The 25,302-nt window shown below is 37.5% G+C and overlaps 2 protein-coding genes across 5 annotated transcripts; one reads left to right on the forward strand and one right to left on the reverse strand.

The window, feature by feature from the left end:
• Nucleotides 1–329: 329 nt before the first annotated feature.
• LOC139138327 (mitochondrial ribosome-associated GTPase 1-like) lies at nucleotides 330–8,797 on the forward strand. Of its 3 annotated transcripts, XM_070706657.1 has the most exons (11): nucleotides 330–448; nucleotides 1,299–1,426; nucleotides 2,351–2,415; nucleotides 2,740–2,844; nucleotides 3,314–3,400; nucleotides 4,589–4,736; nucleotides 5,680–5,741; nucleotides 6,277–6,373; nucleotides 6,924–7,005; nucleotides 7,517–7,623; nucleotides 7,860–8,797. In XM_070706657.1, the coding sequence occupies exons 2-11, from the start codon at nucleotides 1,309–1,311 to the stop codon at nucleotides 7,958–7,960; spliced, it is 972 nt and encodes a 323-aa protein (XP_070562758.1). In that variant the 5' UTR covers nucleotides 330–448; nucleotides 1,299–1,308; the 3' UTR covers nucleotides 7,961–8,797. The 3 variants fall into 3 exon arrangements, with proteins under 3 accessions (XP_070562758.1, XP_070562759.1, XP_070562760.1); XM_070706658.1 differs by lacking the exon at nucleotides 3,314–3,400 and having other exon boundaries at nucleotides 7,860–8,128; XM_070706659.1 differs by lacking the exon at nucleotides 330–448 and having other exon boundaries at nucleotides 1,297–1,426; nucleotides 2,211–2,415.
• Nucleotides 8,798–9,786: 989 nt separating this feature from the next.
• On the reverse strand, nucleotides 9,787–24,665 carry LOC139138326 (RING finger and CHY zinc finger domain-containing protein 1-like). Of its 2 annotated transcripts, none has more exons than XM_070706655.1 (11): nucleotides 24,520–24,665; nucleotides 22,100–22,219; nucleotides 20,661–20,779; nucleotides 19,495–19,573; nucleotides 19,009–19,053; nucleotides 15,663–15,826; nucleotides 15,047–15,076; nucleotides 14,388–14,508; nucleotides 13,623–13,761; nucleotides 11,505–13,168; nucleotides 9,787–10,073 (listed from the first exon to the last, which is right to left on the reverse strand). In XM_070706655.1, the coding sequence occupies exons 1-10, from the start codon at nucleotides 24,598–24,600 to the stop codon at nucleotides 12,912–12,914; spliced, it is 1,155 nt and encodes a 384-aa protein (XP_070562756.1). In that variant the 5' UTR covers nucleotides 24,601–24,665; the 3' UTR covers nucleotides 9,787–10,073; nucleotides 11,505–12,911. The 2 variants fall into 2 exon arrangements, with proteins under 2 accessions (XP_070562756.1, XP_070562757.1); XM_070706656.1 differs by lacking the exon at nucleotides 15,663–15,826 and adding an exon at nucleotides 17,998–18,056.
• Nucleotides 24,666–25,302: the final 637 nt, after the last annotated feature.

Genomic DNA, 25,302 nt, shown 5'->3' on the forward strand with positions numbered 1-25,302 from the left:
CTACACTTATTAAACATTTAACATCAACTCAGAGATATGATTCACAAATCACAAATATGGTTCACAAATCACATGCTTGAACCAGGTCCATAGGTTTTTGTGTGAGTGTCTCAGGTGTCGGGAGTACGATGCACACTTTTGAAACTCTAAGTTGCTTTCCGACAGTTATGTCGGGTTTTAATGAGCCCTCTGATTTTTTAGAAAAGTTTGAGCAGACTGAAGATCCAGAAATTTCCATCAAAAGAGGTGAACACGAACCGTCCGTGCACAGAAATCGCGGCAAATTCCGCTGCAATGGTTTGCTCTTTAAAGTTCGCGCACGCGTATAGGTGATATCGAAGATCATCATGGGGGTGAAAGGTGACACACGTCTCCGGATCGCGGGAGTACCTTTAGCAAGTTTGTGTACAATGTATTTGCCGTGACCAGTGTTTGAAGGATCATCCAGGTAAACTTAGGTTTGCTTTATAGCTACAGGGCTTTACATCTGGTACGTCGTCCGTGTAACCACAGTCCCTTGGTGGGCTATTCAGCTCTGGGACTATTCGCCCCATAGACGAGTGTACAGAAGCGAGAAACAACCCTCGCTTCTGTACACTCGTCTATGGGGCGAATAGTCCCAGAGCTGAATAGCCCAACGAGGGTGTTCGTGTCGGCTACATGGACGATCTGCCCCACGAGGGACTGTGGTGTAACATCCAATCTGAGACCAAGTCTCAGCTTCAACAACGGTCCGTCAAACTCTCAATCACATGTGGTAGAAAGACTCATAGCCTAGATTCTATTCTAGGCTAAAAAGACTCAAAGAGAGACTTCTACCTCCAATCGTCCATTCATGTAGTAAAGCCTCAACTCAACAAAATATCCTACCTCCATGCTCTGAGAATGGAGGTAGTAGGATCATGTCACACCGTATTAGGGAGTGTCCAGCTATTGCATGTATATTGGGCCATGGGTAGACCGCCTCTGCTTGAAGAGATACTGTGCAGACAGCCCAAACATGCACTGCCGCGTCACTAAACCAAAGCGGGAGTTTTTATACCTCCATGCCGCAGCTGAGTGCCACTATGGGTCCAATGGGGTCAAAGCCATAAACGTAACGTGAATAGACGCCTACACATTTAAACGTCTTGTTAGCTCATATTTGGTATGTATATAAATACCAAAAAGAGCTTATATTGTTATTTGAAGGCTTTCTCAGTCGCATCCAAGAGGCAATATATACACATGATAAGCAAGCTATACTGAAAAGCAAATGAATATAATTAGTGTTAATCATATCACTTTTGTTTTTGTAGATTTGCAATTATGTCTTCGTCACAGCGAATTGTAGCCCCCAAGTCAACTGTTGGCCGACTATTCCGTGAATCATTTACATTTGGACACAAAGAACTCACACACTGGTTCCCATCTCATATGGCAAGAGGTGAGTATTTTATTGACAAAGTCCTCAGATTATACTTTCCAGCCATCAATGCAAAGTCTCTCCATCATCTCACTGTTCTTCCATCGTCTCACTGTTCCTCAGTCATCTCACAGTCCAATTTCTAGTTTCTCCATCATTTGACTGTCCCTCCATCAGGTCACAGTCCCTCTTTCACATTTGCAAATGATTGTGGCATGTTAAAACATGCATAATCTCATTTCACTGGTCTGCCCATCTCATGATATTGCTGTGTATTTTTCCTTGTCCTTCATCAATATTAATTGAAAGACATGTGATAGTGCATTTGATAAAAGAATTTGTAAATTTAAGCAGAAAATGACATAGATACCATGAGTACATGCCTAATACAAACTGAGTTCATACCTCGTTGTGATGGCAGTTACATCTCAGGAATTCTCTTTGGATATTAGAAGTTAAGTACTCATCACTAGCAAATTCAGAAAATGGATAAAGGAGAATAGCAAGACTAGTGTCAAGATTTTCTGAAAGATATGTTTAACTGTTTTCCTTCCAATCTCATAATTTGGAATCTTCTTTATATAATTTGATGTTTTCAATGTGAATGTCAAACATACTAGGTATTTTATTGTTCACTTTGCATTCTGGGGTTTTGTCAGCTGTGCCGCTATCTGACACTTTTAACTTATCAGGAGAAAGAGTAGTATAGACAGTTATATGACAGTAAAATAAGTGATATTCTTGTTTTAATTTTTGGTCATGGCAAACACTTCTTTATGTATCTACCCTATTTCCTGACATATAGTTCCAACCAGACCGTTGATAACAATGGAACAAGTGCAAGCTACAGAGGTGAAAGTGTTGTTCTCCAAGGCTGATGATCCAATGCAACGGTGGAACTTATTGTCAAGGCTTTTTTATATCTGTTACTGTTCTGTGTTTTAGGAATGAAGAAAATGCAAGCAATGTTACGGAAAGTAGACTGCGTCATTGAAGTCCATGATGCCAGAATATCCTTTTGTATGTGACCCTGTGACCTTTGAACCCTATTCTCAAGTTATGATTGGATGGCGTATTGTAATGTTCTGTGATGCTGTACTTACTGTGTGGAGGTTAAGTTTAGTATGTGCTAAATTAGTCAACACTCTTTGGGAAGTTGTGTAAAGTCAAAATGTTTGAACTCAGAATATGAAACAGAAATTTATTCTTATTTTAATACTTTCGCATTTCTGTTCCAAAAAAAGGTGGAAAATCATGGTTCGTAACTATAGAGGATGTTCACAGTGTAGAGTTTACAAAGATTTGTTGTAGTTTTCCTTACTTGTGAGTTGCACATTCCATTTACCGGTCGCAATATGATGTTCAGAAACTTGCTGGGAATCAAACCACATTTGCTTGTCCTCAATAAAATGGATTTGATGGATTCTTCCAAGAAAACTGTGAGTTTCAGATGATATTTATGGAAACTATGGAAACAACTGAAGTTGCTATGGTGTTACAAAAATTGAAACAGAAATAACAGACATTGAAGGGACATGATAGATTATGCTACTATGAAATTGTCATGACATATGGAAATGATATGCTAATTTTCCTCTCCATGTTCAACAACATAGATTATTGCTTTTATTTGCAATTGATGTTGTAATTGTCTTTTTTAAATCAAAGACCTCACAAATGCTTCTTCTTTAAATCCAGCATGTAATTCATAGATTTTTTCTTATGAGGATACTTTGAAGCAAGTTGTGATCATGAATTTTAAATTTCTCTCAAAAAGTCTTTGTAATTTGTGTTAATGTGGAACAAGCTCTGAATAATGAACTTTTCAATCATAAAGTTCTCTTTTTCATCCGTTCATAATAAAGACATTCTATGCAGATACTAGTATGCTTTATTTTTGAAAACCAGGAAATAAGAAATCGACTCTCTGAAGGAGGAACTGAAAACATACTCTTTGCAAACTGCAACAAACAAGAAAGTAAAACAATAAGAAATGTAAGTCTTACAACATGACTCTTATACAGGCAAGTTCATATGTCACCATCAGATCAAGTTGGTTTAATCAATGTTAAAAACTATCTACTGTTGATTATTGACCAATCAGAGTGCTCAATTCAGGGTGTTTATCTACTCGTAAAGCCTTGGTCACCAAATTCCAAAAACGAATGACAGCGCCGTAGTAAAGTACTGTCCAATCAAAAGTGAACATGTCATATTCTGTAGACATCTGGTACGTTTTAATATTCAAATTTGGTAACACAGCGGAAACCAGCTGCAACAAAAAATCTGCTGTGCCCTAGGGCATTTATATAATGTGCCCTAGGGCATTTATAGATGTTCCATTACATTGGAAGGCTATTTCACAAATAAAAGTTTTAATTCATATCCTAAACATGTTACATTGACAAAGGGGACGGTTGACGTAAACACATTGAATACGAAAATATATCAGTTAGGGGCGATAGTTTTTAAGTCGGATAAAACCCTCGTACTCGGGCTCTTCTGGTATATAAAGTCCAACCCTACGATAAAATGTCTCGGCCTGCGGCCTTGACATTTTATCGTTGGGTTGGACTTTATATACCAGAAGAGCCCTCGTACTCGGGCTTTATCCTATACGTATAACATATATGTTGCATTTTAACAATTAAAGACTTCAACATTCAAGGCCCTTTTAAACCTAAAGACACTGTACACATGATTTTTACTGACTTGACCTACTATGACGTACATGGCGAGTAGATGAAAGTACATACAGGTTTTGGCATGATATTGCTTTTCGTCGACTTACCAGATGACAAGAGACAGGCCTGCCAGTAAAATCATTAATGAGGAATTTCATTGCAAAGTGGCAAATGTTTGCGACAATTAGTGTGAGATTAGATGTGTAGTTAGAAGAAAAAATACTTTTTATCTCAAACAAGAATCAAACAGAAATCAAAAGCTTCAGTTTTTTATCCTTTTAACATTTGAATAGAAATTGTGAAAGACTGCAGGCCAGTAACATAACAGTTTTGCTGTTAATTAAGTACAAGATGAAATAGGTTACAAAGTGAAACTAGAAAGTACTGTGCAATCAATATGTCCATCAAAGATAAGTAAACCTCAATCAATATAGTGGGATTGTTAGTACATTGTAACTTCTTTGGATAGATTCCTTTTCTGCATTTTATACTGATGTAGGTTGTGAAAGCAGTTGTTGACATTGTCAATCAGAGTGAGAGATATCACAGAGCTGAAGCAGATGATTACAATCTGATGGTTGTTGGAATTCCCAATGTTGGTAAATCTTCAGTTATCAATGCAATGCGGAGAATGCACCTTCGGAAAGGTAGGATGGCAAATTTATTCTTTTAAATTTTTAATCGGTGAAGTAATGGGCATGGCTGTATGGGTAACAACTTTGGGATATGGGAAAAGGCTCATGTGAGTTTATGTTTGGTTCTATGAAGACACAATTTCTGGCCTAGTGACAAGAAATTGAATTATGACACCTTTCACCAATAGACTTTGAAACTTTCCAATTGTTTTGGAAACAGAGAATACACCTGTGTACAGGAACCTGCAGGCGAAAGGGTTGAAATTATCTAAAATCTGCTGCTGTACACAAGATGTACTGTCAGAGTGACTAAAATATCAACCTATTATGAGTGACAGTGACAGACTACTTAGCGATTGTATTCAATGATGGGCAGTACTTCTACTTATGGCCATGCTATGTACTAGTTCACATGCAAATTGTAAGTAAGATACAAACCAGTGGAATGTGTTTTTGTTTATCCAATGTACATCCATATGGAGAAAGCACTTTAATTTTGCTGGCTGATAGAAACAGACTTGTGAATACTCATGACTTACTGTTCTAAAAATTCAATCGACTCATTGATGAGGGTGATTATTTTTCAATATTTATTTCAGTTGATGTTTTCAGTACTAATTTTACCAAGTAACAGATTTATCGCATCATTCTTTACATTGTATGTAAATACTGGTATACCAAACTTTAATATTAGCATCCCCAGTATTGACTTTTGTTGTACCTCTTGTTTTTGAATGTCAGGTGAGCAATTATCTGGAGAGCTTCACGTTAGTTTTCAAACTCCTGTAATTGACAATATCATGTGAGGTTGACTCAAGTCAAACTCTTTATCCCAAAGACATTACAATCACTTTCACAAAAAACATACCTGTATAGTTTGATATTTTAGAAGGAAGGTGTGAGTGATAGTCTTCTGTGGTGAATAATTCCAATATTTCTATTGCAAATGTTTTAGGCAAAGGAACAAGAGTTGGTGGATTACCAGGCATCACCAGAGGTGTAATGGACAATATACAGGTAAGATGAATAAATGCTGTTTCTGTCTTGTTTATCACAGTAACTACCTGACTGTGGTTTGTTTGCTGTTTGATGCAAATATTTAAAAGAACAACTGCACAGTAGCTGCTACTTTTGATAACATGTTGATAACTTTTTGTTCCAGAAGACAGGTACATACTGTTCTTCTTCTGGCTAAAGGAAGTTTAAACGCAAAGTATAAGCCCGGCAAACTCAAAACATTGCTTTACGCTATGTAATGTTTTTGTTGACGAATACATGCTTATCTGGACTAAAATTCAGTTGTCGACAATGACACTGTACATGACACATGCTGTGTAGACAAGTTTGAATAGTGGGTATAGCAACTTGATAAACGATTTTGCAAATTTTACGGAAAGTACATCCAAAACTTACAGCAAAATGGAACTTTAAAGAAAACATTGCCATAATTAATTTACCAAATTTCAAAATGTAAACTGTTGATCTGTTATGAACTGAAATATTTCTCTAATCACAATCTGGTTGTTTGCTATCTTCACATGCATATTACTAGGTTTCAAATCGACCAAAGATTTTCCTTGTGGACACACCCGGCATAATGACACCATACATTCCTGGAGTGGATGATGGAATGAAGCTAGCACTTTGTGGTATGTCAGTTTATGATGGATGGTTGTTTTATAATGGAATGTGACAAATTTTGGTGTTTTGCTATTGCTCAAAACATTTAATGCTGTTATAGTGTTTAGTAACTTCCTGTGGTCTTAATGTACATAACCACTTGACTATCACCACAATGCATTGAAATTGCTGGATCCCACCAGAATTTTCTGGCATTCAAGAAATATAGTAAAATATCATACCACTGGCAATTTCCTGCATTCAAAGTTGTCATTGGGTTTCAGTATTTACAGCGTTTTTCCATTGAAGTCACAACAATGACATATCATGTCTGTTTGATGTTTGATCATAAATCTTACAATCTCTAATGGTAAGATCATGAATATTATGTCTCTTCAATTGTTTTATCGACCAATATCCAAGACCGGCAACAGTTCAACGTCATCCTAAACATCAGTGCTTTGAGGTTTAAGGTACAATGAAGAGGTTGCAAAAAATTGTACTCAAACGACCTTGTGACCACAGACAATCAAACCCTGCTAAAAACAAGTTGGCTGGTTTTTTTTTCTCAAATCCCAGGTACCCTTCAAGATCACAAAGTTGGACAAGAAATCATTGCGGATTACCTTCTATTCTGGTTGAACAAAAATTCCAGATTTGAGTGAGTAATTATATCTCGGTAAATTTAAACAATTACAACTTGGAAAAACAAACATCATCATCCTTTAGGCTCATACATGAACCTACACTTGTGTGTATTACCATAGGTTCAGAGTTCAGGTCACAAAACTAATCATTGCATGATCATGCAAACAGCAGTCATTCAAAATGTGCTATTATATAAGCATATTGAACTGTTACCCTTATACACAATGCATAATGATTAACTGAGAATCCTCAAGAATGTTGTATTTACCGAAATATAATGAAATTAAATGAGGCCCTGCTTGAGTTTGCAGTGTTTTTCTTCAGCAATGGAAATTGACCCCATGACCTTTCAGGAACTATAGATTCTTGTACTAAAAAGTACACTTTGAAATGGCAATAATCAGTGTAGAATTTGATTTCAATAAAGTTAAGGTTTGATTGCCATCTCATGTATTACATTATCTTATTTGCTCAGTATGGTGAATGTTTTTAATTTCATTATACATGGATGGTTTATGTTCCAGGTATGTGGACGTCTTTGGCCTTGATCAACCATCAGATGATATTATCTTTGTTCTGACACACTTGGCAAAGACTTTGGGAAAGATGCAGAGAGTCAGGGCCCTTGATGGTAGGTGTTGAACATCTTATTTTACCCACAGAACAACAAGAGATTTCATGAAAGTTGTGTTTTTTGTGGTGGTATATAGTTGTAAACTTATGTCAGTTTGATGTCTCTTTTGTTGATTTCTATAACACAAGAAGTACTGATACTGATTTTATCCCCAATTTTTCAACTACCCACCGCTCAAAAAAGTGTAAAATCTTGTCATTTCAGTTTTTGCCCATTCTATTTTCCTTTTTCAGGTACGAGAACAATACAGCCAAACCATGATGCCGCAGCTTCACACATGTTGCGATGTTTCAGAACGGGACAGCTGGGAAAATTTGTTCTGGATTTGCAGTGAATTTTACCATTACAATCCTGTAGAATAATAAAAAGAATGCTGTCCAGGTTGCACTTTCCAATGACCAAAGACAGGCAAAGTTGGAGAAGTGAGTTGATACCAGAGATAAATGAACTCAGCTCTATCTTAGCAAGGCTGCAAAGATTTTTGCAAGATTTGTTGACATGCCGTGAACAGATGTTTTTAATCTTTTGTATTTAATCTGAGATGGCAAGAGGAATCAAGACTACGTTCTGTGTTGAGGAATTCGGCCTGGTATAAAATGGAGAGAAGCTGTGTCTGTCGGACGGATTGTGTGTCACAAATGTTAGACCACATCAGTGAAACCAATCTGAGGAATTGATAAACTGAATCACTGAGACACTCCCTGGTACTTCTGATTAGGTGTGCTGTTTTTTAATTTGTTTTAAGATGTCCATGGTTTCCATGGTCAGTGATGGACATCATACATACATGTAGGAAGTAGTGGAAGAAATACCAGGGAAGGACTGTAAATGTTAAGAGAGTTGAGATGTTCATAAAATGTTTGACATTGTAATACATGCAGTAATACCTAAACTTATTCAACATCAGTATTCAGGCAAGGGTGTCTGGTGCAATTTACAGATCTTTGCAGTTTATTTGTACAAGTATGCCAAACTCTGCAACTTGTGGTATACAGGGGTCAATACGAAATTATTTGCAAATAACACAAATATGCTTGACTCTGGTCAACCTGGAGCTGTAAGGTATAAGAAAGTACCATTTTTTTACACAAGCACAGTGGACACCTACCACCTTAATCGGTACAAAGCTGAGAATTGGGTATATACAAAGATCAAATGGAAAAACAAACTGGTGCATTCCTAGTCTGGTTCCCTGCCCCCTTTCTACCGCTGGCTGCGCTACACTCACGAAAAGGGTCAGGTATGCGGCAGCCATTTTGCCCAGATTTTGGGCAAAATGGCGGATGCGCGTGGCGCGTGATGTCAGGCTGGAATGTTCGAAATGACTGCGCCCTTGACAGTAACTCAGCAACAAAGTAGGAGTGGCAGTTACATGAACATTACACAAGTCCTCAAAAATCAATCTGTTTCATTATGCAAAACGTCGGACGAGCTGATATATTTGTGAAAGAACGTACTTCATCCGAATGACAGAATCGAGTTAGTTTTTTGTTTGTTTATGAAATTGAAACACACTGCAGCGGACGCAGCAGACGCAGGTGCTCCCCTTAGCAGCCAATCGACATGTTCCATAGTGTCGTCCAATCAGTGCCGTGAATTGAATGGCGCATACCTGACCCTTTTCGTAGAAAGGGGGCAGGGAACCAGACTACTGCATTCCCTCTCTTGTAATGGAGAGCGCCCTCAGGCGACAAATATGGTAGCCTTGGTAAACTGTTCACTTTGCTGAGAAATCTTCAGCGTTCAGACAGAAAATTTGTATTGTTGCTGACACGGTCATCGACTTGACTCACAATTTGAAATAAAACTTTCTAAATAAACTGGCGATTGGTTTCTTATTTTTATTATGGCCAAGGAAGAAACCTGACAAGAGGTTTATCACTTTATAATACAACTTTACTGCTTTCTTAAAATCCCTAGGCTCTAGGTTTCATTTTCATCAGTGTTGCTTCATTTGCCAAGCTGCTGGTATGACGCCCCAAAGTTATGACCCAACTGCAGCAGATCTGTAACAGCTCATTATCAAAATCATAGATAAACAGAATGCATTCTCCCAGAAATTCTGAAGAGCTTTCATATGTCTATGAGTGAAGTGAGAAATTTGTTTGAGTGAAGAAGCTTACTGTGGGGTTGTAAAGAGGGACAAGAATAAGCCATAACTGCAACTTTTATTCATTTATTAATGCATAAAAGGTTTTCACAATGGTCTATAAATAACGTATCTTCTCAAATCTTCCATTGCTCTGTTGCCATGGGAACCTCTCCTATCCACTTGAAATACAAACAGGCAAAATTTAATTATTATCACAAATTGTGTAAGTTGAAATGATCATGTGAAACTTTTAAGGATATATGGTTTCTTCAAATTCTGTACCAGTTGTTCTGCAAGAATCTGTTATCATGTTCAAAAGCACTGACTGTCATGTCTGTAGCTGTGTAAATTCTCTCTTTTTATTAGTCCCCACGGACACCGTCCGGGGGGACTTATAGGTTTGGTCATGTCCGTGCGTGTGTGCGTCCGTGCGTGCGTGCGTGTGTGCGTCCGTGCGTGCGTCCGTCCGTTCACGCAGATATCTCAGAGATGCAAGAAGCGATTTCATTCAAACTTGGTACAAGGATTACTTCATATGTCATACAGATGCACGTCGATTTGTTTTGTGATACGATCCAATATGGCTGCCAGGCGGCCATTTTATTACGATTTTTTCATGTACAGAGCCATAACTCAGACATGTTTCAACCGATTTTATTCAAAGTTGGTACAAGGACATTGACCAATGTCATAGATATGCACGTCATTTTGTTTTGTGATATGATCCAATATGGCCGCCAGGCGGCCATTTTATTACGATTTTTTCATGTACAGAGCCATAACTCAGACATGTTTCAACCGATTTTATTCAAAGTTGGTACAAGGACATTGACCAATGTCATAGATATGCACATCAATTTGTTTTGTGATACAATCCAATATGGCCGCCAGGCGGCCATTTTATTACGATTTTTTCATGTACAGAGCCATAACTCAGACATGTTTCAACTGATTTTATCAAACGTTGGTACAAGGACATTGACCAATGTCATAGATATGCATGTTGATTTGTTTTGTGATACGATCCAATATGGCCGCCAGGCGGCCATTTTATTACAATATTTTCATATACAGTGCCATAACTCAGACATGTTTTAACCGATTTTATTCAAAGTTGGTACAAGGACATTGACCAATGTCATAGATATGCATGTCAATTTGTTTTGTGATACAATCCAATATGGCTGCTGTGTGGCCATTTTATTACGATTTTTTCATATGCAGAGGCATAACTCAGGCATATCTCAACCGATTTTATTCAAAGTTGGTACAAGGACATTGACCTATGTCTTACATATGTACGTCAATTTGTTATGTGATACGATCCAATATGGCCGCTAGGCAGCCATTTTATTACGATTTTTCATGTACAGAGCAATAACTCAGACATGTTTCAACGGATTTTATTCAAAGTTGGTACAAGGACATTGACTAATGTCATACATACATGTATGCATGTCAATTTGTTATGTGATACGATCCAATATGGCTGCCTTGCGGCCATTTTATTACGATTTTTTCCTGTCGAGGGCCATAATACTCTAAGGCATATCTTAACCGATTTTATTCAAAGTTGGTACAAGGACATTAACCTATGTCATACATATGTATGTCAATTTGTTTCTTGATATGATCCAATATGGCTGCATGGCAGCCATTTGTTACAATTTTTTCGTGTCCTTAGCCAAAACTTGGGCATGTATCAATTAATGAAGAGGACTCTATCCTCTTAGGACATGTAATCAAAGTACCCATTAACAAGTGGGACTGTGTCATCAAGGATGACTTGTAAACTGTGTTTTGTATCTTACTATGTGTGTAGCCAAAATTGATCTGAAAAACGTGGAAAACATGGTAAATCTAGAGTGGATGAAATGGAAGATACAGGTTAACACAGTGCTTGGTCCTAAAATCCAAGGTAGCACTACACGTCAATGATGAATTGAATTGATGAATTTGGACTGACTGAGATCAATTTTATTTGTTTTGTACAACATCCAGAGTGGTAGCAATAGCACTGATTGCCATGGTAGGTTTCTCATCAAATACAGCATTTAAACATGGATGACATCAACCAATGATGACAGAAAGTCACACAATACTTTGTTATGCAACTGTCTTTGATGTGCTGGCATTTGATTAGAAAACAACTTGTGATTTGTATAATTTCCATCATAACAGCAAATATTTATATTTTAGCATATTACAGGTGGATATTGATTGCACTGTGACATCTTTTTTGAATCGATACTATTTTCTCTGTTCAAATTGATGATATAATGCAAGCCATCGTCAGTGACATTAAGTTTGATGGGTCCCATACATTTCACTCACATAACCATCAGACTTTTGTATATCCTCACTCTTTTCAGTGAGATGGGTGAAATTTAAGTACAAAAAATGGAGGTGGTGGATGGGAGCGGTGAAAGGGTTCAACTACTACAATCGCTCACAAGGCACTAAATATGTATTGCCAATCTAGTGATCCCGCCAATGCTCATCTCTCATACACAACTTTTGACTACAATGCATGACAAGTACTTTATTCTGCAATGTACAAAACCTTTTGAAACACAGACTGCAAATTCACATTTACAATATATTGGTGAAATTCCAATAAAATGCCAGATAAAGTCATCCCTCAATGATGAGATCCTGTTTATGAACATCAAAATCATCACTGAAATTGCCCTTCATGTTAATTAAATTATTAAAATCTCAAGGAGTGGAGGTAGATGCAACAAATACATGTAACATTTCTTTGTTATGGAGAATTTTGTATTCATCTCAAAAATTTACAGGTAGAGAAACCGTGTTCTTAGAATGGAAAACAGTAGATGGGTTAGATGTGTCTTTGATAACTTAACTTTAATGCCCACACTGAAGGATGTCTATCAGTAATTATTTCTTCAGTTTCAGGAGACAAACCTTAAAAACTTATTTGAAAAACAAGTCAATGCAGCAACAAGTGAGAAACAGTTTAAAACTGTTCAGATTTCAGAAAGAATTGTATTCATATTCTTAATACAACTGGCAACACATGAGAAACAGACTGTGGTGAGATTTCAGATAAAATTGTTTTCATATTTTTAACACAAACAGGTAGTGACCATTTCTATGATGCACATGTACATTAATTCACAAAAAGTCCTCCGGTACAGAATTGTGTCTTTGACTTAAGCTGACTTTTCTGTCACTTTGTTTCACCATCCGGGTCACTCTCTCCGGCAGTTTGCCAGCTATCAGAATCTTCAGAAGTCACTTCGTCGCACACTCCTTGAACAGTTTCTGAAGTGCCGCCATCTTGATTGGGAGAGCTGCCGTCTTGATCAAGTTGCATGTTATCATCACCAACACTACTGCTTTCCTGTCTGCCAGCTGATGAATCATCGCTTTCTGCCACCAAGTTTTCCTCATTTTCTTCCGCATCTTCAGCATTTCCACCATCTTCTAAATATACAGCAATTTGAAAATGGTATTACCGGAAGCTGAATTAACTTTGGCATTAATGAGCACCCACAAGTACCTAAGCATAATGTGAATTCACATCCTCATCCTCATTGTCATTCAACTATTAATGCTGTCTATTGAAAAATTGGAGAATGCATTCACTGAACTTCGTTCAATGTTATGATCTTCCATTCTGTTTGTGGTGAGCGTAGGAGCATGGCTTGAACCAACAGAATCTTTAATTCATGAGTGAAAATGAGTAAATTTTTACAAATAAATATAGTTGGATATAAACGGATGTGACAGAATTGTTGATAGGAGCAAATGCTTCTACTTCTTCATCACATTACCTTCACGATCCATTAAATAATGGTGAATGTATCATTTTTTATTCTTTCTTTCCCTGTATGTGAAAACTATCTCACTATTTTCTCAAAATCTCTCTCACTCTTACCTTGAGGCGTTACAACTTCGTCCAGGGTTTCTTCGTTCTCGGCAGTTCTACAGGTGTTGTATGAACCACAGTGTTGGCACTTTAGACCTATCACATGAAATAACACTTTGCATTCCTTGTGACAATCCCGACACAGTATCTGCAATGAGAAACAAAATTGGAGACGCATGTTTTGTTTACATGAAGTATTTTAAAAAGAGTGGTTTGGAGGAAAATAGGAGAGATTTTCAAGCAACCAACAAACATACTCACTGTTCTCTCTCATGATTACGGTTGAAATACTCAAGTGCATTGGTAATGTATTGTGAATACCCATGGACTCTAAATATACTCAACCATCTATGTACAGTAAGTGAAATTTAAGACCTACCCTTTCACAAATGTGAAACCTACTCTTTCTCTCATGATTACGGTTGAAATTAGTGAATGAATTGGTAATTTATTGTAAATACCTCCAGTCTCTCTAATTTCAACCATCAATGTACAGTAAGCGAAATTTCAGACCTATCCTCTGGAATCCTATTTGACTCAGTAGAATTTGTAGAAGTCTCTTCTGTGACCTTGACACCAAGGAAATTGATAAATTCAAGTTCAGAATACCTAAAGATTTCATTGGCACTAAAGTGATTACGGATAAAATCACCTTGGACTTCAGCAAGACAGTTCAGTCTGCAAGTTCATCAAAAATATATAGCACTTACGATAAAATTCTGAATTGTAATGGTAACTTGGGAAGGAGATTAAGTTTTCAAGATGATGTCATACCTGGACTCTGTAATTTGCATATTCCTCCGGCATTTGTGTATTTCTCACTTCCTGGTCTAACATCCGCCATACATTTCTCATACTCAGCATTGACTGATTACACAGCGGGCATGTGTAACCCCTGAATGAAAACATACAAAAACATTTTTTTTTAAATTGTGTGAATAAAAATACATGTAAGTCAGACATCTAAACAGAAACTGACTAAACTATTAAGCCGTTTTTAAACCTGGTACTTAGCCACATATAGCTGAATAAGTGGTGGCTCAAGAACTTTTTTTCATGGAACACAAATCAACAATAATTTTGTTTGCAAAATACAGATACATAAAGTCTGCTAAACTTTCTGAAAGGAATATTAGGTACTTGTACTCTTTAGTGAATAGTATGAGGGAGTCAACTTTCTTGCCTTTGGGGACAATACCATAGCTATCACCCTACATACCTGACTATCCAGCCAGCTACCTTCTTTACAACATACCGGGTACTTCTTTTCATAGATTAGTATTTGCTTTGTTGAAAATTATAGTTTGTTGTGTTACAGATCTTGCCTTTTACGGAGTGCAATCTTTTGTTACTTGGGAAATTTAGTAATTGCAAACATACACAGATTTGTCTTTTGAAATCATTATTTCATGACAGGGCATGTACATACTCACCCAGTTTTGATGTAATCCTCGAAACATGTCCTGTCATATGGAGAAGCATAGAGAAGAAAGAATTACATTATAAAAGTTCAAAAGTGAAATGTCATGAAAAGTTTGACATACGTTATTGATGAATGGCTAGATGATTACACAGAGGCAAAATACTATTTGTAGTAGTGAGGGATGAGTCTTGAAGTACATGTACTTCCATTAATTGGCAATAATGCTGTCCCTGCTGGATCACTCACAACAGATTCAAAGACTCATCTTTGCTTGATTCTCTGCTCTGAGTCTATGAGCTTAGGTGAATACATACAGTGTATCTAGGTAATCATTTTGAATGTGATAAGATAGAGATTACATAGCAATCTTGGTTGTAGCAATGGCAAGATTTCACAATTTTACTGGTAAAGATGTGCAAAATTGGCAAAAAAATCAAGGTTCTTAGAAGATCATTTACCGGTATATTAAAATAAAATATTCATCAGTAGAATTGAAGTGTGTGGTTTATTAGACTGCCATGGAAATTGATATGGCTGAATAACAATTCTTTGACAGGAATGTGAACTATTTATCCAAAGGTAAATCCTCAGCTTTTTGCAGTCACTCGCAAGAAAAACGCACATACTTTATGTTCAAGTTGTTTGTAGCCTCGCCAACCTGTATATTTGTCTGCTGTACTTCCAACCACGGCCCAGCAGCATCACTGGCACATTCAACTCGAATAGAGTACATTTCACATTCAGAAAAACCTGGATGGTGTTCCTCCAAAATTTCTTCGAATATTCGGTTCTGTTTAACAGAAGACAAAATCGACCTTTCTTCGCCATGATCGCATTTGCAAAACAAAATTGAGTACACGTTATGTCCATCGCGAGTCACCATTTTGTTTGAGACGAGGCCTGCTTTAAGTAGGGATACCAGGCCCTTTTTTTGTTCTTGGTTAAACTTACTTGAATTGTATGTTTTCTTGAAGATCTTGTCTCAGGATTCAAAAAACTGTTTGAATGATAGTTCTATCTTGTCTACTTCCTGGGTTATGATTTTTTTAGAATTAAAATATGCTCGATTTTTTTTGACAAATGGTCAAAAAATTTCAACATATGGCTAAGAGTCATTTTGTGGGTATCCCTATGAAAAAATATATTGTTGTATAATAACATTAATTCTCCAACTAATCTGCTTTAAAATACTTTTTGTGCAATATATTGTAAGAGTACGGTATAAGGAGCTTTTGTTTTCTTTACAGAGTTGAAAATTGGACGGCACCGTGTATACTACCAGTCAAAATGCTATTTTTCGCCATTTTCAAACTACTGTAACTTTCAGAGTTTTTAAGCCAGCTCTGTCAAATTTTGGACAGTTAAACTTGAGTAGTAATAACAAAAAAGAATAAATATATTTTAGATCTGTAAATTTTTTTAATGTTACATTTGAGAAATTCTGATATTCAAAAAACGAAAAATCATAGGAATATGAATAAAATAAGTCATTGTTCAACTGATCAACTCACAGTACAGAATAATCCCCCTGGAGCTGTCCTTTTTTACACAAGAATATTACTCCCCCCTAAAAAGCTGTCATCTTGTTGTACTCAATTTTCCTTTTGCATTGAAATCTAGAGTCAGGGTTATGATTTTGTCCTTTCCTTTGCTTAGATTTTTCATTCTCTCTTCATTTGCCCGTCTTTCAACTTGTCTTGTTTATCAATTCCCAATTCCTGCACTACCCTATGTCTGTCATTTTCCCCAGTTTACGTTAATGCTGTTTAAAAATAAAGGTTGTTTACATACATTTATAATAATAACCATGGCATGCTGACTTTATTCCCATGCATCATTGAAAGAGTATTCATTTCTGTTGTCAAATATCATTTTGTAAAGTTTGTGTAACATCAACAGATGAAAAATGAACACAGTTTAATGTTCGCAAAACTACCAGGGTTAACGTTTGAAAACAGCTGATTGTAGCGTTGGCAGTTAGGGGCTGTTCAACGAAGTACGTACGTACGGCAAAATTCACGGTAAAATTCCGAACGCATAGATTTTGAAACTACTCAGAACTGACCTTAACACACAGTTTTTGGTGTACGGGTTTATAATTAATGATAGAATGACTATAAAAAGTAAAATTGACCAGAATTTTGCTCGATTCACTATCACAAAACACTTCCGGGTTTTCACTTGGCCTGCATAATATGGCCGCACTGTGCATGGCGCGGTTCGGAAATGACAACAAGAATGTAAATGAAAGATTACATCAAAAAACGGCCATGAAAATGCTTCAAACTTTCCACAAATTTAATATAACAGTTGCTGTTTTGTATACTAACTCCGATCACTGAAAATTGTCCCTGCATTTTAGCGAAAACCTACCTACAAAACGCCCTTTAGGCACTGAACAACATACTGTAACAAGCCACTCCATTCTAACATAGGAAGTAGTGGCCTGAGAAATGTGCGTGCCGTAGTACGGCACGCTGTATGGCAAAAAATAATGCTTGATTTTGAGCGCTAAAATGACACGATATTTTTTTCTTTATTTCAAAAAAAATCCCATGGTAGAACGAGCAGTTGATTGGAATTTTTTTTATCGAAAATTCTAATACTTTTTGAGATACAGCAGTTTGAAAACCGGAAACCGTTCAGTGTGCTCATGTCGCAAGTTTTCATGAGCGTCTGGCATCACTTAATGACGTATTAGTTCTCGCGTGATTCGCGCGATTTGTCATAGTTCTCGTGTGATTTCGTGCGTTTCACGTTTTTCATATCTTTATTTTTACTTCCGGGTTTACGAGGCTCTAAAAAGTCTAGGGTCGGGGGGTTAAAATTGGGGTAGGTCAGGTAATCGGAACAGCACATATTTTTTTGTTTGGCCTTATGGGGCGTGTCATGCTTTACTAGGTTCTGACCAATTTGACATCATGGGAACACATGAATGTGGGTGGCAAAGCGTTAACTTACGAATGTATAAGGTGGCCACACGGTGGAACATGCGCAGCTACTCTTGCAGTGTGTAGATCCTGCAGAAATGTTAGATTTGATAATTACTGTTCTCCAGAATTATCAAGCCATGATTCAACAGCGTTAGTGAGTTTGAAGTTAAACTGTCCATTACAACTGACTGGTACATGCAGAATTGCAGGACATAATCAAATCTACACATGGTGCAAGTTTTAACAGTCATGGAATCACCTGCTCCTAATTTTGATATTCAAATAATTCTTGCCTTTTCCTAAGCTTCAGAAGCACTGGCTTATTATTACGAATGAATATATATATTGCTAATTGCTTAAAAATTATTGAACTTCGGGAAGATCACAATGCTGTGTGTCATCATACATTTTTGGTCTTAATTCTTCATGATGTGGGTAAGATGAAGAACACATAAACATGACCTGATTTGAAGATGAGATTCTATACTGCCTAAACCCATTCACCACTATGTTCTTCAGTAGGGTCAAATTTTGCAACAAAAACAATTTTGTTGCACCAAAGTTTGGTAGTTAAAGTTTAACCTGTTCATCCCCAATTTATGATAAACCAGTCCCTAATCAGCATTGATAGCTATGGGTTTGGGCCAAACCATGGTGGTGAAAGGGTTAAATAAAGCCCAGCTGTTAACATCTGTACAGGTAATTTCTTTAATGACAGTTGAACATGATAAGTTCATGGCTAGATATAAATGAGTACGTCATGATAAATTTATTATGGCACATACTTCCCAGTCAGTGCTCACAAATATTTTGAAGCCCTTGTTTTGATTCCAACTCAGAGGCACTCATTATCAATGACAATTTTCACAAAAATATTGAACTTTTTACAGAAAAATTCCTCAAATGCATGAACATGAACACTTCATTATTCCATGCAACAAGCATTTGTACAGTACTGTCAGAAATATCGATGTGCAGTGACACTCTCTAGGAATCAGTAGCTGTTACGTTTTTATAATATCAATACTGATATTCTCACCTCCATACAAACTGGACAGTTTCCTTGGGATACTTTCTCAATACACTGAAATTCAAAAGACAGAAAAATTTGAGTTGATTTTGTTAAATCTATTCATTATGACTATGGTTAAGGTATTAGCAAGTGAAGATCTACACTTCCAAACTTTTGGCCATTTGCTGTCATATTTTATACTCAAATTTTGAAGACGTCTAGTATTTTGATAAAGTTGTGTTGAGATATTTGCTATCCTGAACATGCTTGAAAACTGTTAGAGACCCTGCACTTTGAGAAATTGACTGCAAATCAGTAACAGGCAAATTTTGCCGTGCTATCCCCAATGGTACTTATACCAGCTTGGCCTCTGTCCACATTTGTTCATCAACCACTAATTTATAGCCAGTTTTATATGGAATCACAGACACATCCTCTTTCAAAAGTAGCTACCGGAGTGCTGTTATACAGCTGGTAACTCTACACAGGTGTCATGCAAACACACAAGCTTACTTTATGTTTGTTCTGAAGACCGACTCCTAGACACAAACCACATTTCCCACAATGGAAGAAATTTTCTCTGCCTCCAACTCTGAAAGAAATAGGTATTTTGATTGTTATCTGGTGAAAAGTTTTGTGTTTAGTCATGGTCGTGCTTTGGTGTAATATTCTTTGGAACAGCATTTTAATAACTTAGCTACATGACAATTTTTTTCGGCAGGAAATGTATTCTATTGCTGACTGACAAGAAGTCCAAATTTGCGTCTCTGGAGCTGTATAATAGCTGAAAAATATTAAAGTTCTATTAGCTAACATTTGACGTCTTTTTTAAGCATATTTTTTCTGTCTGTACAACATAGTGTCTTGCTTTACTGCCAAAGTCAGGACAAAATGCCTGGTGTTCACCTTGTCAAATCAGCCTGTATTCAAGTGATAACAGGTTTTAATGTTGACGACTGGATCAAATCTGCACTAGAATACATTGTCGACAATAATATGGCATATTGTACAAAAGGCATTGTGATGGAAAGGCTGATATTTTATATTTTAACATGCTTTAGGGAGAACATAGACTTGGTCAAAGTCTGTGAATGAAAAATAATTTGGTGAATGTGATGTAGTAGAGAAATTGTGACTGCTTTTTTGACCTCGATGTAGTGGATATATCGCTGGATTAAAACTGTCAATCGCTTTCACTCCACACTCGTGCAAATGCACGGCAAGATCAGATGTGAAGGCACTGTAGGTCTAATCATACTGCAATGGTCTCACTCAAAGGTGTTCACACAAAATGTATCACTAATACATTATATCCTGCTGAAATTTCTTTATTTCACATAATTACCCACTCAAACCAAGTCTAGGAAGAACAATTAGTAACCACATTTGTTTCATAGAACAAACATCATGTAAATATGTATCAAAAGTTCCTCTATTCCCCAAATTACCTCCCACATTTATTATTCGATTTAATGTTATTAATTTTATGCAAAACAAATCTAAGTATCTTACTCTTGAAAATAATTCAACATTTTGATTTGGAGTTTGTGATGATAGTACAGGTATCTTCAATGAACAGTTTGAAAACTGTTCTTGAAGATTAACACTCCAGACGAGGAAATCAAAGTTTTATTATGAGAGGAAAATAGAGACTTTTGGAATCAAATATAAATTCTAACCTGCAAATTCCACACTCCTTGCAATGAAATTGTCCTTTGTCGACTTCATCGTAAAGTCTACATATTTGACAAAAATACCGTGCAAATTCTTCATTACAGTTGACACAGTGAGACTGTACCTGTCGGACAACAAAGAATATTTCAGTGATGTTATTTTTCCTCTGCAATAATCATTTGAGTTCATCAGAGCTGGTAGCTGCAAACATCAGCTGCAAAGTGCTGTATGATTACCCACACAGAGTAAGGTCAAGGGTGAAATAAATTGATTGAAATGAGACGTGGAAATGTGTCGGTCTTCTTTTGCAGTTGTTCTAATGCTAGCAGTCTTTGTAGAAAGGGGAGGACTGTGGAAGTAAAAGACCATGGAACTTTTGCAAACAAGGCAGACACATACAACTGATTTCAACCAGATTGGGGTAAAGCCAGTGGTTCTGCATTTGAATACTGAATTTAAAATACTGTTATGTAGGTCATTTTCCCCCACACTCATCATGACCTGAGTTCAATTAGTCTAGAACATTCTCAAGGTCACTGCCCTTAACCCTTTTCCTGCCAAGTCCATATTTGACCACCAGGTCAAGATGGTTAAAATTAATGAAACACAATGTATTCCATATGATGTATTTTAACATAATACTGTACATTTGAAGGCTGTTGAAAACATAATACTGTAAAGTTGATTTTTTTTGGACAAAAGATGCTATAACATACCAAGCCAAGTGGGTGAAAATACGTCATGTTTAGGCTCAATACCGCTTTTTACTGACTTGGCTGATGGGGAAGTGATACAGTTATTACTGTCTGGCAGGAAAAGGGTTAATGACCTCACAACCTTGAATTCAATTAGTCATGTTTTGAATGTTCTAGAAATTTAGTTAGTTGTGTAAGAGAGATAATTTTAGAACAGTAATTAGCATGTCAATAAAAGTTCTAGATTGTTCTTATATGCTTATGTAAGCACATGAGTATAAATACTGGGACAGCAGGCTTGCAGTCAGACTTTTGGGATCGTGTCTCTTGTGTGTTACTAAACTCCAGCAGTAGTCATTCTCAAGACTTTTCAAGACCTTCACTGCCAACGCTGGATTTATACTGTGGACTTTGTGCAGTTTCAAGCCTGCAAGCCAAAGCACTGTTCATTCATCCGACTGACTGTTACAACTCTGAGACTGGAGCTCTGCCGTCCCAGCTGAGATAAGTAGTCTGTACACTTTTAAAGCTTGTACTCTATCCCTGACTTAGCAATTAGTTTTATTTTCGTAATAAATTTTGTTTAAACGGAAACTGCTGAGTCCACCCTTTTGTTCGTTTTCTCTGCACGTAATAATACACAAAACTGTGCAGTGTTAAATTTGCTTTTTTCCTCCCAAATCTATGACCTTTTGGTGACTTATGACCTCTGCCCTGCTGTTATGCCACACTACTGGTATCTTGCTTACCTCAGCAACCTTCTGACATTTCAGACACTTGACTTGTTCAACGTCATTTCTATTAAGTTTGTGGTTTTCGTTTTCGTCATGACAAAATCTACAGGTGTAGAATCTGTTGCAACATGGTGCCTGTCAACAGTGAAGAAATACAGTGTGGTTAGCCACTTGCCTGATAGTAGATAACCTGAAAGCAATGAATATATTTGAATGTAGATCATAATACTTGAAGTGATTTTCCCTTCCTGTTTTTCTATCTAGTGAACTATCTCTCCAGGCAGTGTCCTGTGTGTGTCTTTGTACTTGAAGAGCCTGTCTAACGGTCTCTCAAACAAATGGAATTGCTTCCACTGACCCCTGAATGCAATATGTTCATTTCAGCGGTCATTTATTGCACCTGCTTGCTGTATAAAAGACAAATAAAAGTGTCAAATTGGTACTTCCTAAACGTTAGACATGTTAGTTTTCTGGCTCTTTTCTAAAGATTGCCCAAATCATTCTATACATGTAAACAAAGTATTTCACACCTCTACCCCCCCCCCCCCTTTGCAGTGATGATGAGACTGTGGGTCAATGTTTGTATAACATCCAGTGCTTGTTTTGGGTAGAACCACAGTCCCTCCACCCACTGTGGTTGAACCATTTCATTTTGTTTTAAAGTCAGCTATCCCTACTGTGAATTGGGACCACTGCCTACTGTTGTGCAGTCAACAGCTGTCACCTGTGTCTCACTTGGATCTAAGTCTGGGGGCAAAAATGATCAGTCTGAAGTGTCATCACTCTTAAATTTTGCAAGCCATGCAAAACAAATACCGTCAAGGATATTTGGTTTGAATTGGTCCATCAAGAAATAATTAAACCAGAAAAACAAGAATAACAAAAGTAAATAAGGTCTGAAACTTTAGGTATTGGAGGTCAACTTTAGGAACAGGCTTAGCAGAGGAATGTTTCGACACAGTCCTTCATGGTTTCAGCAGGTCTGCCAATGTGTATCAGTTCATGAACAATGACAGGAAATGACTCAAGGTCAGTGGAGTAGCCTGTTTCAGTCACTGCCACCACTCAGTCCTACACATAATAGGTACACTGAATACAAATAGGTTAGAGATTACAGAATCTCCAACTCAGATGTGTTGGCTGTTTCAGTTAATGCCACTACTCCCGCACATTTGCAGGATTTCTCCTTTTTCTCACCTCATTTGCATATTTTTGACAATGACATGGGTCTACCTAGTAATGTGATGGTAGGTGCGGTGGTTTGGGAGTTTTGCCTGTGACAGACATACATCCGCACATACATACATACATAGCTGCAAAATTGTAGCGCTACGGTGAGGCGGTCGGTGATTTTTGGTTTTTGCGACTTCGCTCACCAGTAGCGCTACAAGGCCAATGGCCCTGGGGAGTATCATATAAGCGCACCCCACTCGACCAGGCGTGTTGATGTGAATGCAACATATTTACTGCATCTGGTTGTATCGATTATCCTACTGAAGACTAAACAGTATACTGCACTAACTTTGTAGTTTATGGGGTTTGGAATTTGTTCAAACACGACGATCGCGTTCTGAAAACATTGAGCATGTGGCGCCGGTGTTTGTGGGAGCAGCCATTACCGGAAGTTGGTAATGACGGCTCCCAGAAATGTTTCGGAACGCGATCGTCGTGTTTGAACAAATTTCAAACCCCATAAATGACAAAGTTAGTGCAGTATACTGTTTAGTCTTCAGTAGTGATAAATCGGTACGACCAAATGCAGTAAATATGTTGCATTCCACATCAACACGCCTGGTCGAGTGGGGTGCGCTTATATGATACTCCCCAGGGCCATCGGCCTTGTAGCGCTACTGGTGAGCGAAGTCGCAAAAACCAAAAATCACCGACCGCCTCACCGTAGCGCTACAATTTTGCAGCTAACATACATACATACAGACGCCACCGACTAACCATATAAGCTCTTTTTGGTATTTATATACATACCAAATATGAGCTAACAAAACCAATGTAATTAAGGTTCCAAGACAAGTAATTGACCAGGTCCCTTTAGAATGCAACTGCAAAGTTTGTAGCCAGTGGTTCGAGGGTTTGCATTGGGTTGTGGATCTGGTGTTTGCCACAGGCTTTCGACTCAATGCAGACAAACCGCCAAACCGTCACTGATGCAATAGCATCAGTGATGGTCTGGCGGTTTGCCTGCATTGAGTTGAAAGCCTGTGGTTTTTGCCGTCCGACCCACAACCAACGGCCCATGGAGGTAGGAAGAGAACTACCTCCATGCAACGGCCCAAGCAAACCTCTGCCGTTCGGCAGCTGCTAAAGGTTTGGTGCTTGCTTTTGACTTTCAGTCAATATGAAGACGATAACTGTACCAAACTGCTATACTTGAATTTCTGTGAAATCGGTAAACTACTTTTAGTTTTGTCTTTACCCACCAGCAATGAACATTTCCGTTGATAGTGTTCACATCCACTATACTTGCGATCTTGTTCAATATCGGCCATAGCGTATGTCATACCTCTTTACGATAGATGTCCCGGTTTGAGGCTATGAGACGGATCCCTCCGTCATGAACGTATTTTCGTCGTTCCACTCATGGGTTTTGCTGCCCTAGCGCCACTTGATTGATGTTAATAATGCAAAGATAGAATGACTTTGGGACTGATGTTATGAGGTCATTTCCCCCACACTCATCATGACCTGAGTTCAATTAGTCTAGAACATTCCCAAGGTCACTGCCCTTGATGACCTCACAACCTTGAATTCAATTAGTCATGTTTGGAATGTTCTGGAAAGTTGATTAGTTGTGTAAGGGAGATAATTTTAGAACAGTAATTAGCATGTCAAAAAGTTCTAGATTGTTCTTACATGCCTTTATAAAAGGGACGTGCACAGCTTCCAGTCAGACTTTTGGGATCGTGTCTCTTGTGTGTTACTAAACTCCAGCAGTAGTCATTCTCAAGACTTTTCAAGACCTTCACTGTCAACGCTGGATTTATACTGTGGATTCTTTGCAGCTTCAAGCCTGCAAGCAAAGGACTGTTCATTCATCCAACTGACTGTTACAACTCTGAGACTGGAGCTTTGCCGTCCCAGCTGAGATAAGTAGTCTGTACACTTTTAAAGCTTGTACTCTGTCCCTAACTTAGCAATTAGTTTTGTTTCGTAATAAATTTTGTTTAAACGGAAACTGCTGAGTTCACCCTTTTGTTCGTTTT

Source organism: Ptychodera flava, chromosome 8 (assembly GCF_041260155.1).
Source record: "Ptychodera flava strain L36383 chromosome 8, AS_Pfla_20210202, whole genome shotgun sequence".
NCBI lineage: Eukaryota > Metazoa > Hemichordata > Enteropneusta > Ptychoderidae > Ptychodera > Ptychodera flava.

Coding starts and splice junctions, on each gene's coding strand:
- LOC139138327 (XM_070706657.1), top strand. CDS start 1,309: ATGTCTTCGTCACAGCGAATTGTAGCCCCCAAGTCAACTGTTGGCCGA. Junction 3,401..4,588: donor AAAGTAAAACAATAAGAAAT/GTAAGTCTTACA, acceptor ATACTGATGTAG/GTTGTGAAAGCAGTTGTTGA. Junction 5,742..6,276: donor GTGTAATGGACAATATACAG/GTAAGATGAATA, acceptor GCATATTACTAG/GTTTCAAATCGACCAAAGAT.
- LOC139138326 (XM_070706655.1), bottom strand. CDS start 24,600: ATGACATACGCTATGGCCGATATTGAACAAGATCGCAAGTATAGTGGA. Junction 15,077..15,662: donor ACAAACAACTTGAACATAAA/GTATGTGCGTTT, acceptor TCCATATGACAG/GACATGTTTCGAGGATTACA. Junction 13,762..14,387: donor ATGCAAATTACAGAGTCCAG/GTATGACATCAT, acceptor TTCTCATTGCAG/ATACTGTGTCGGGATTGTCA.